Genomic DNA, 12,493 nt, shown 5'->3' on the forward strand with positions numbered 1-12,493 from the left:
GTCTTGTAACTTGAACCTTTTGTTTGGTAGTCGATATTCCATAATCCACTTTCTTGAGTCCATGCTCCACTTGCTACTTTTGGTAAAAGTTACTCTTTTTAAATTCCCATTGATCCTCGTTCTAGGGAATAATACCGACTTTGGATTAGTGCACCTTCTATCCGTTTATTGTGGAATTCTGATGTGGCATCCACTTCTGGCACCTCCTTAATATTTTATCTCCATGATATTCTTCTTCTCCAAACTTTATTCATGCTTCCTGACCGTCATTCAGCCCTTTGGAGAAATGTCAGTTTATCGAGACCAAGATTGATGTCTCGATTGTTTGATGTCTTGATCCCCATGTATCGAGAGATCTATCTCTCGAACTCTGCTTATGTCTCGAACTGGGTTGTTGTACCGAGAGATCCTATCTCTCGGACTCTGCTTATGTCTCGAGACTTAGTTGATGTCTCGCAGACCCTTATTCCTCCAGTGTTGTCCCGTGCCTTCTTCTGATCTATCTATAAAAATACAACACGAGACTTTCTAAGATGTTCTCACAAGTTTACCTTAAGCTTAAATATTTTCCGAGTTGAGCTCGAGTTACCCGGTTGTATTTTCGCTCTTAGTTTACTTGTCGAACTTACATTGATTCCTATCTTTCGAGACTTAGGGGTTTCTAAAATACATTTTGGTATCATCAAAACCTATTGCATTATGTTCCTAACACTGACTTGTACTCCCGATCTTGCTCCCACTTCTGTCTCACCAGCGGTACCGGTTTGGTCACCTGCCCCTGTCGAACCGTTGTGTCCTTTTGACGTCATCCAGGCTAGTTATGGGTTTTATCCCATAGAGGTCTTACCCGATAGTGATCCCCTCGAGTTTGTTGTTCGCTATCCCTACCCGTGGGACCCGAGTCCCCCAGATTATCACGAGGAGTGGATGATGTATATCAATACTTGCAAGTTTCTAGACCACATCACCTGGTTCGAGGGTGAGTGGCACATCGTTTGGGGTACCTACACTGGCCCGGTGTACCACTCGTTAGACTAGGTAGTGTCTAGGGTGGGGAGTCAAGTCTGATCTTTTGTGTATATATATCTTTTGTAGCTATGCCAGTTCTGGAATGACTAGTAAAGTCGGGTCTAGTTCAACTCTTTTTATGGGTTGTAATTAAAACCTTGGTACATTTTGGTAGCTAGTTTAGCTACACTTTTGTCGATGCTATAAAAATATTAAGTTGATGGTTATGTTGATATAGTGCAGTTTCCTTATCCTTAGCCTGTGCATCTAAAACGAATCCTATCTGAATGTGAATGGGTTTAGTCTAGGTGTGGCGGTAACTACTCCGGTTGTTCGGTATAGCTGAGCCGGGGTGTTACAGTTGAAAAATATGCTCACAAACGTATCACACAATTCACTAAGCAAATCTGGGTTAAGAAAGCTTACTATATCTGTCATGTTTCTTTCCGTACCAAAAACACCGGTAGGGAAGAAAAGTGGTACTTTGATAGTGGCTGCTTACGCCATATGACAGGAAATGCCAAGTACTTGAATGATGTCAAAGAAAACAAGGGAGAAGTAACGTTTAGTGATGGCGTGAAAGGTAAACTTACAGGAGTTGGTACTTTAAACGTTGCAAGTTTACCAAAACTAAAAAAAGTATTGCTCGTAAATGGACTACATGCAAACCTCATACGCATAAGCTAGCTTTGTGATCAAAACTGGAACGTATGCTTCATAAAGGACAGTTGCAATGTATTAGACAATCAGAAAAAATGCGTCATAGAAAGTGTGATACCTCGGATTTAAATCATGCCTTGAACCCCGGTAATTCTTCGTTTCGTGAGGTTAATCTAATCAATTGGGCCTGATTCTTTTAAATAAAAATATATTTCCTATTCTAGCTTATCTAATTGTTAAGAAAGCCCAAATTCTCTAATTTAATTTTTTTAAGGGATACCAATTAGGTCTTTTTCATCCCTTATAATAAATTGAATATTTAATTGGCCCAATCCTTTGAAGAATCAAGCCTTATCCTATTTAAATTAGTTCTTGATAGGGCTTAGCCCATCCTTAATGTGAGAGCCATGTTTAACTTAATTACCCTAATATTGCATACATTATGTATGTATAGATTTTTGGGGATCCATATAAAAGCTCTCTAATAATTAATTTCCCTAGTCTTCTTCTTTCTCCTACATGATATTCACACCACTTTCTTCATCCCTAAAAACCCTACACACATCATCTTTCATCCTAGCAAGGTTTCAAGCAAGACTACTCTTTTAGGATCTCATATGCTTGGGTAAATGCTAGTCCATGTTTAGATTGTATTTTATCCTTCAATTTCTTAGTCTTTATAAGTTTCTTATGGTTTTCCTTGGGGTGTTCTTGGGTCAAGGTGACCATGGTGATGGTGGTGGTTTGATGGATTGAGCTTATGATTGGTGATTGCTTTTAGATTATTAAGCTTCAAGAGGTAATCCTCCATGTCTCACTAAACCTATTTTCACTCTTGTATATATATGATGTGGTGTTTTGTGGAATCCTGTGGATTATTTCTTGGTTATAGCCTATGATTTGTTGGATTAATGAGCCTATATTGTGGTGTTTTGGATTTGTATTCACTATCCTTAAATCTTGATGTGTCTGAGTATTATTGTTACGGATTCCATGTGTTATTTGGCTTCTGAAATGTGTAATTTGATCATATTCTAGGTACTGGAATGAGCTATCGTGTATTCTGTTCTAAGTTTGGGATCGGTGCTTTGGGATTGCAGTTGCAGTGCATTTCGGCGGTACAATGTGTCCCGCTGGGGTCTTCCGCAAGGGTAACAACGGTGTGGTTTGGCGGACCGTGGTGTTCCATGGGGTTGTTCCGCCCCTTCTTGCGGAAGGGAATGGCGGTCTGTGGCATTCCGTTTGTTAGTTCCGCTAGGTCTCGTTCCAGTTCTGTTCTAGTAGTTGTTTCGTGGTCTAATAACTCTGGTTGTTTTTCCTTTGATTCTAGAATATATTCTGAATATATTGTGGAGTATACTACCTTGCTTATTGAGTATGGATTCATGATTGTTGGTCATTTATCTTGGATTATTGATTGAGTATTGTTGGTTGATTCTTTGATGAATGTTCTGAACATGTCCTGTATTTATGTTCTGAATCTGAGTACTGTTGGTATGAGTATTTCCTTTGGAATTAAACCTGAGTTTGATGTGTTGAGCTCTTGAACTCTTGTGAGTAATTCTTTGGCTTCTTGAGTCTTGTGTACCCTTTTGAAAGCGGTTATTTGAGCTACGGCTCTACATGTGTCTACTAGTATGGGAGGAGTTGTTTGGGCATTGTATGCCTATGTGGTTTGGGCATTGTATGCCTCTATGGTTTGGGCATTGCATGCCTCTGTGATTGGGCTTGTACGCCTCTGTGGTTGGGCACCATGTGCCTCTGTGATTGGGCTTGTATGCCTCTTTGATTAGGCAATATTGGAGAAGCATCACCAACAATGCCCCTTACAACTCTTCAAACTTAAAGGCAAACCTCATCACCCGCAATGCTCTAAAGGCTATCAGGTTAGCCTTTGCTATAAATCTCTCCGGCAGAACCACAAATCGCAACAAGGTATACAAGCAGGATTTGTTTGACATGTGGTGCATGGAGAATGAGGTTGGCATCAACATGGGCGTTCAAGCTAGAAAGTGGCTCCAGACCCAGCAAAAGCCTAAGGTTCAGACTGTGTTTATCGGTCCTTTCGTTACTAGACTGTGCTTCGGGTTGGGCCTATTGGACCGGTTGATGGGAGAAAGAGCTGAAGGTTGCACATCTTTCTCCGTGGGTGAGTTCTTTGCCGCAGAATTAAAGCTTGGAGGTGATGATGCACCTGATCTAGAGGCTTCTGATGATGATGATGATGATGATGACGAGGAAGAGAGAATGAGGAGGAGGATGCTGCACAGGAGCAAGGCCCTATTCCAATGGATTGGGACACGACGCAGAACTTTCATAGGCAGCTCCATGAGGAACAGATGAACTACTGGCGTGAGCAGCATACATGGCAAGAAGGCCACTTCACATCCATCTCCGCAAGACAGGATGTCCACACCGAAGACCTCAACCGCATGAGAAGGGCGGTGGAGGAAAATGATAGGAGAATTGCTGCGCTCAAAGCTAGATTCGATAGGCAATTCCAGCCCTTCGGTGATGACTGATGCCTTCCTTCGATTGTTCTCGATCCTGACCTATTGACATTTGATACTGAGTTCCTTGACTTTGGTTACTATGGTTGATAGCCCCATCTGAACATTAGGATCTCTATGCGCGGGGCTTTACTATGCTTTACTTATCTTTATTGCTTTATGTTATTTACATTCCAACTGCTTTACTTTTCTGCATTTCTATTCGAATAATTCTGCTTAATTACATGCGTTATTATCTATGTTTCTGCTTTTATATTTCTATCAGCTTATAATAATTGAATAGTACTCCGAAAACCCTTTTGTATGTTATGTCTCCATTTCTTATAGAGCACTTATAACGGGAGCAGGCCTATGCTGGAAGCTAAAGTGTGGAAAGAGGGATGCATACTTGGTTTATCCTCTAATCCATTTTCTAATTTTAAGCCTCGTTTTGATCTTTAAAGTGTGGAAATATTTCTTTATAGCTTTGTGTATGCGTATATTAGAGCTTACCATGATTAATAGGATCGTTTGATGCATACCCTACATCCCAGAGCAATTTCCAAAGTGTGGAAAGGGATCTTTATTTGTCTACCCTTAGAATCCCTATTTCGTTCCTTTACCCTGTACGTATGGAAACATCGAGGACGATGTTTGTTTTAAAGTGTGGAAAGGACGCACTTAGTGCTTTATATGCTTACATGCTTAGTATTAGAAGTTAGAAGCTCTTGGGAATGATAAGCGGGTGCATTTGCAGTTTTGAAAAGATAGTTATTATTTGTGTTATCTAGATAGAATTTTGACTGGATGCCCAAAAATTTTTACTCTCGAAATATCTTTGAGGAAGTTACTTTTCGCACCCATGAGAGTGTTTAGAGCCAAATAAGTTTATATTCTTGCCTTTTTTCACAACATCTCCGGTGCCCACGGTACGTCCACTTGAGTTCCCACCGAAGACTACTTTAGGACCATTCTTCGCTTTAAAGTTGCTCAATTCTGATTTATCACCGATCATGTGTCTTGAGCATCCACTATCTACATACCAGATGGTCCTATTTCCCTACATTCAAAGATTAGGTATTTTTAGGTACCCATACCTTCTTGGGTCCTTGACGGTTAGCGGTGAGCTTGGGCATCCATGCATACCTAGAACTTGTGAGGTTCATCCTCGGTCCACGATACCCGTTAAACACACGATAATCATAAGGAATAGCATAATAAGCTTGAGGTGACTTTGGTGAATAAACCTTTTGAAGAGGAGGTGTTTGTTTATTTGAGTTTTCCCTGGTGTATGAGGTCTGCTTATGTCTATGTGTGAGCAAAAATATTGCTCTTATCATTGGCTCATAGTCCATGAACTAGTCCTCATCACTGGGATATAGTCTACCATCTCCGCCGTTATGCTTGCTGGGAAACTTTTTGAAATTCTTGACACTATTTGGGTAAGAGTTCGGTCTTCCCTGAGGTCTACCTTTGCGTTGCCTCTGTGAATAGTGTTGCCTCTTATTGCCTTGGAATTTTCCTTTAGATCGGTTATTCCCATGTGGTTGACCATTTGCAACGAAACCATGATGGTTTTGCATGCGAGGTCTGTACCGAGGGATCTGATGACTTCTCGGGTTACCATTTTGGGAGTTCCCTCTCGTAGGTTCCACAATTCGTGTTTCAGCCGAATCATTAGATTGGCTCGTTGATTGTGGTTCTGTTCCATTTTCGGCGTTAATCACAGGCTCAAGGTTTTCGGTTTGTCCTTGGACAAAAACAGAACTTAATCCTCCACTGGTAGAAGGGTCTGTTGGTCGTACCAAGAGAGCATGTTGATGAGAGCTAGAGTTATAACCGAGTCGCAATTACCGCACGCAAGTTTTGCTCTCTATCATCCTTTGCTTTACACTCTTCCTTAAGGAGATGAATTTGCTTCTCAAGCTGGCTTATATATTCAAGCATCTCAGCATTTTTGGACTTTAAATCCTCGAGATCTTGTCTTTCTGCCAATAGTTGAGCGTTATCTTCCTTAAGTCTGAAGTGTGAGTTTTCTATATCATTAAAATCCTTCAACATTCTTTCGAATGCTTCCTTAGGATTTTCATGATAGATGGATTCGGAACTGTAATTAGATGAATGGTTTTGTGAAGTTACCTCTTCTTCATCTGCCATAAGACATATCTCTTCATCCGAATCCTCTTGACTGAAAAGACATAGTAGTCTCTTTTCGTCTTCCGAACTGTCACTCTCAGAGCTAGAGCTAGACGTGCATGTCTCATCATTCTTTTCTCCTGATTTCTCTTCCACAACTAGAGCCTTTCTTCGCCTGTCATTCTTCTGATTTTTGTTTGACTGCTCATCAGCATCATTGGATGTATTCTTCGGGTTGTTGTAGTTTCCCGAATTCTTCTTGTAGTTGTGCTCGTCCTGATGCTTTTTGACAATGGGATAAGGACATTCAGCCTTGAAGTGTCCAGGTTTTCGGCAGTTGTAGCATAGCATTTGAACTTCTTCATTTTCGCGTGTTTTGGATCCACTCGGTTTGTCGTGGCTTCTATGCTTTGATCTTCTTGATTTGTCCGCAGAATCATATGACTGATTCTTTCTCATGAATCTTTTAAACTTTCTCATAAACAAAGCAAACTGGTCGTCAGTGAATAAATCAGATGAAGGGTTAGGAATCGACCTTACTGTTGATGATGAAGGTTGTTGACTCGCGACTAAGGCTATATTTCTTGTTTCGGGCTCTTCATCATTCAGTGCTTCCTTCTCAAACTCATAGGCTTTCAGATCACTAAAAATCTGAGTAGTGCTCGTTGTTTTGAGATCTCGATGATCGCGCATAGCTACTACTTTCATCTCCTAGCTCATGGGCAGTCGTCGGAGAATCTTCAGATTTATCTCCTTTTGTGATAGCTTTTCTTCATCAAGGTCACTCAGTAGCTTCATGAAGCGAGCTTCCATTTTGGTTATGGATTCCTTCGGACCAAGTTTGAAATCCTCAAACCTCTTCATGGCAATCGTCAACTTGTTTTCTTTTTCTTGTTCGTCCCCTTCACCTATTCGCATGAGTACATCCCAGATGTCTTTGGCAGACTTGCACTTTCTCACTCTTGGAAATAGCGATTGATCCAGAGCTTTGTAGAGTATATCCTTAGCAATGTTGTCGAGATTCACACGGGTTCTCTCTTCGGTGGTCAGCAAGGATTTCTCCTTCGATATCATCTCTGGTGAAGTTGGATCAGTGAGTATTCGGTTAGGGTTTACTTGAAGGATCTTGATGGGTCCGTCAGTAATCACGTCCCACATCTCATCATGGATAGCCGACAGATGAGCCTGCATACGAACTTTCCAGTCGTCAAATTTGTCTAAGTTAAACATAAGGAAATGCCTATGATGCTCCATTTTAGACATTGTGCAAAGCGTGAAGATTTTAAGGATTTTTCAAAGAGGATCACCAGGCAGTATACACAGAGTGTTCACCGTTCAAGGTAACAGGCTCTGATACCACTTGTTGGTCCCGGTGGTAACGGTGTGAGTCTAGAAGGGGGGGGGTTGAATAGACTCACAAGGGTTTTTAAAACTTCTTCAAACAGATTATAACGCAACGGAATGATTATACGAAATTTTAGTTTTACTTTGCACGAAAGATTTTCTTATAAAAGATAGTTTTATGTTTGTGTGAGATATGCAATGCAGTACGTAAATATAAAAAGATAGAGAGAGAGAAGGATTTTTATAGTGGTTCGCCTGTTAACTAAGCCTACTCCACTCTTCTTCACAACTCGTGAAGGTTTGCACTATATTCCCCTTAATAGTACAAACTCCTTTACAACGTGCTCCTTTGATCACTTAGCCCGGCATCTACGTTGTTGTAGGTTTTTCAACTTCTCCCAAGTTTACTCCGCATCTTTCTACTTCACACGTAGAGATGGTTGAAATATTGTGATGTTTCTCCAACTTTGAGATTCTTGTGTTTAATTTCTTGATATCAACTTTTGAGCTTCACAAAATCTCTCTAGAGCTGAATATGTCGTATGAGCTTTTGAATATTTTGATCACACTGGAAGTAATTTGCTTGCTTAACAATTTTCGCTTTTTCAACCTTGTCAAAGTGTGATGGGACAAGGGTATTTATAGGTGTGAATTTCAAATCCGTTGGAGGGAATGTGAAATTCAAAACCTATTATCCAGTGTGTAATATCCAATGGGTAAGGTTGGACCTTTTTCAGAATGTCAGTACTTTTCTAGCCGTTTGTTCTCTTTTGTGCAAGGACAATTTGTCTTTTGTCCCACAAAAGGATGACAATCATTAAATGCTCCTTGGGATCGTTGCATAGGATCCGATTTGACATTCAGTTAAAACCCATTCTCAAGGCAATAGATAAGACAACTTTCAGAGAATGTCTTTGCCTCGGTTACTTGAGAAAATGATTGACCTTATCATTCCCTTTGATCTCCTCGAAACAATCACAGTTTGATTGTTCGGTCATAAGAGCTCGGCCCTTCCATTCTTCGGCCTTAATTCTTGTCTTCGATTCTTCAAATCTTCAAATCTTCAGTTCTTCAGATCTTCAACTCTTCGGTTTGATTCTCCAATTTTTCGGTGCTAAAGACTTGAGTCCTTTCTATGAGAGATATTCTCGTGATGACTCGTCATTAAGGGTTCGTCCAACCACTAGGATCGAGTCATGAGATTGAAAGATCTATTCTAGAAGACAAAAGAAAATTGGGGGTCTCCTCGGAGTTGTTGGTATCATCAAAATCAACAGCTCGGGGTTCCTAACAAATATGTTTGACGAATTATGCAACAATTTTGGAATTACTCATGAATATTCTGCTCCAAAAACACCTCAACAGAATGGGGTGGTTGAACGGAAAAATCGCACCATCCAGGAGATGGGCATGGCACTTCTAAATGCAAAATGCCTACAACAAAAGTTCTTGGCTGAAGGTGTCGACACATCCTGCCATACTATAAATAGAGTTTATTTTCGTCCAGGCACAAACCAAACTCCATATGAAATATGGAAATGTAAGAAACCAAACCTTAAATATTTTCATATTTTTGGATCATGATGTTTTATTTTGAAGGATAGGCATCTGACTTCCAAGTTTGAACCTCAAAGTGACAAAGGAATCTTTCTCGGATATTCGTCTAATCGTCGAGCGTACCATGTGTACAATAAAGTTACTAAGTCCATTATGGAATCAACCAATGTTGTGGTGGACGATCAACCAGATGATGTGATTGAGGTTTCACGATCCGGATTGGAATTAGACTTTCAAACAAATATTCCATAATCTCCAACAAATATTCTAGAATATCCAACAAATAATCTAGAATCTCCTCACACATATCCAGAACCATCTACATCTTGTCCAACCACAACTCAATCAAACCGTGGTCCAGAGTCCAAGTCTGACGCGGAACAAGAAATGGATATACCAAAACTTCAAATCTTCCCATGTGCCTTTAAAAAATCTGATTTTGGTGACTTATTTCAAGCTTTTTTATACCCTCCCAAGCAAAGCCACGAATTTGGAGCTCTTAGATGGTATTTTAAGGCTCTTCCAAATCAGCTTTAATGCAAGTAAAATAGTCTAAGTACCCACCATCATCACTTGGACTTCTTATTGGACTTTCATGACTTTTCCACCAATGTTGCACAAACCTAGTGTATAATTGTCTTAAGAGTTTAGTCTTGGACCTTGTAATGGGACCAATTGGGACTCTTAATGGATCATGTGTGGGCTAGTTTGCATCATCCTCCCCTTCTTGAAAAAGATTCGACCTCAAATCAGCATCTTCAAATAAGGACAAATCAACAACATTGAATGTAGAAGAGACATTGTACTTTCCATAAAGATCAACTTTGTAAGCATTGTCTCCAATCTTTTCTAGTATTCCAAATGGACCATTTCCTCTTGGTTGCAACTTGGACTTCCTTTGTTGAGGAAAACGTTCCTTCCTTAGGTGGATTCAAATCCAATCTCCAGGTTGGAATGTGATCTTCTTCCTTGTCTTGTTAACACGTTCAGCCACCTTTGTATTCCTTTGCTCAATTTGTACCTTAACTCGTTCATGCATCTCCTTGATTCATTTTGCACGAGCTGCTCCATCCAAACTCTCACTACAATCAATAGGTAAAGCAAGTAAATCTACAGGGGTAAGGGGATTAAAACCATAAGCTACTTCAAATGGAGACATGTTCGTAGTGGAATGGATTGCCCGATTATAAGCAAACTCAACATGAGGCAAACTTTCCTCCCAAGATTTCATGTTTTTGGAGAGAACACTACGAAGTAATTGTGACAAAGTTCTATTGACTACTTCAGTTTGTCCATCCATTTGAAGATGACAAGTAGTTGAGAACAACAACTTTGTTCCAATTTTTGCCCAAAGAACGCGCCAAAAGTGGCTAAGAAACTTGGTGTCTCTATCGGGAATAATGCTCTTAGATACACCATGCAACTTAACAACTTCAGAAAAGAAAAGATTAGCAATATGAGAAGCATCATTAGTTTTTGTACAAGGAATAAATCTAGCCATCTTGCTAAAACAATCAACAACAACAAGCACAGAATCTTTCTTGCTAGAACTAAATGGTAAGCCAAGCACAAAATCCATAGAAATATCAAGCCAAGGACCACTCGGAACTGGAAGCGGTGCGTAAAGACCTTGTGGTAAGGATTTAGATTTAGCATGGTGGCAAGTAGCACAGGTGTTAACATAAGACTCGACATCCTTTTTTAATCTTTGGCCAATAAAAATGCTCATGCAATGCATCATAAGTCTTAGCTATACTAAAATGCCCCATAAGACCGCCCCCATGTGATTCAATAATAAGGCTATCACGCAATGAACAAGAGGGAATGCAAATCTTATTTTCCATGAATAAATACCCATCAAATAAGTAAAACTTGGCAAAAGGAGATTTCAAGTATGCTTCATAGAGAGTCCATGGGAATCAGAATCAGTAGCATATAAAGATTTAACGAAATCAAAACCAAGGAATCTAGCATGCACAGTAGCAAGCAGAGTATGCCTACGCAATAAAGCATCAGCAACCTTGTTTTCCTTACCTTGCTTGTACTTAATTGTATAAGGAAACCCCTTAATGAACTCAAGCCGCTTGATGTGCCTCTTGTTCAGCTTACCTTGCCTCTTGAGATGTTTAAGGGCCTCGTTGTTAGTGTGAAAGATAAAGTCTTTAAACCACAAATAATGTTGCCATGTCTCCATGACACGGATTATAGCATAAAGTTCCTTGTCATATGTGGGATAATTGAGGCTAGGGCCACTCAATTTTTCATTGAAATAAGCTAAGGAGCGTCCCTCTTGCATGAGAACAACAACTATGCCAATACTTGAGGTATCACACTCTAATGCAAAAGCTTTATCAAAACAAGGTAGTGCTAAAATCGGGGCAATAGTGAGTTTATCCTTTAGGGTTTGGAATGCATGTCCTTGCTTTGGACCCCAAGTAAACTTGACATCCTTTTTCACGAGCTCATGCAGTGGTGCTGCAATGGAGCTAAAGTCACGCACAAACATGCGGTAGAAACCTGCCAAACCAAGGAAACTTCTCAACTCATTAACACTAGTTGGATTTGGCCATTCAAGAATGGCTTGCACCTTTCGTGTGTCAACTTGTGCACCTTGAGAACTTACAACAAAACCAAGAAATTCAACACTTTCAGGCTTTTCAGCACAAAAACAGTACTTCTCAAGATTAGCATATAACTTCTCCTTTCGTAGTTCTTCACAAACTAGTCGAAGATGTGCTATATGTTCACCTTTAGACTTACTATAAATCAAAATATCATCAAAATAAACTACCACAAAAATACCAATAAACTTCCTCAAAATATGGTTCATTAGTCTCATAAATGTGCTAGGGGCATTGGTGAGGCCAAAAGGCATAACCAACCACTCGTATAATCCATGTTTTGTTTTGAAGGCAGTTTTCCATTCATCTCCTTCCTTCATTCGAATTTGATGGTATCATCTCCTCAAGTCTACTTTGCTAAAGAGCTTAGCTCCATATAGTTCATCAAGTATATAATCAAGTCTCGGGATAGGAAATCTATACTTTACCGTAATGTTGTTGACTGCACGCAATCAACGCACATTCTCCAAGTACCATCTTTCTTCGGGACAATGAGAACTGGAACAGCACATGGACTCAAACTTTCTCAAATGTGCCCCATCTCCAAAAGCTCTCCCACTTGTTGAATCTCTTTGGCTCTCTTCTTGCTCTGGAATGGACTTAGTGCTCAAAATCTTTTTGACAACGAAGGCAAGCTTATTGGAACCATGTTCATCAACACGTGTCAAATCAAGGGGC

General features: G+C 40.0%; 2 protein-coding genes across 2 annotated transcripts; both read right to left on the reverse strand.

The window, feature by feature from the left end:
• Positions 1-5,515: 5,515 nt before the first annotated feature.
• Positions 5,516-7,001, reverse strand: LOC116029664. Its single transcript, XM_031271712.1, has 2 exons — positions 6,050-7,001; positions 5,516-5,949 (listed from the first exon to the last, which is right to left on the reverse strand). The coding sequence occupies exons 1-2, from the start codon at positions 6,999-7,001 to the stop codon at positions 5,516-5,518; spliced, it is 1,386 nt and encodes a 461-aa protein (XP_031127572.1).
• Positions 7,002-7,004: 3 nt separating this feature from the next.
• Positions 7,005-7,547, reverse strand: LOC116029665. Its single transcript, XM_031271713.1, has one exon. It carries the CDS (start codon positions 7,545-7,547, stop codon positions 7,005-7,007), a length of 543 nt encoding a protein of 180 aa, XP_031127573.1.
• Positions 7,548-12,493: the final 4,946 nt, after the last annotated feature.

This window comes from Ipomoea triloba, chromosome 9, assembly GCF_003576645.1.
Source record: "Ipomoea triloba cultivar NCNSP0323 chromosome 9, ASM357664v1".
In the NCBI taxonomy this organism is placed as follows: domain Eukaryota; kingdom Viridiplantae; phylum Streptophyta; class Magnoliopsida; order Solanales; family Convolvulaceae; genus Ipomoea; species Ipomoea triloba.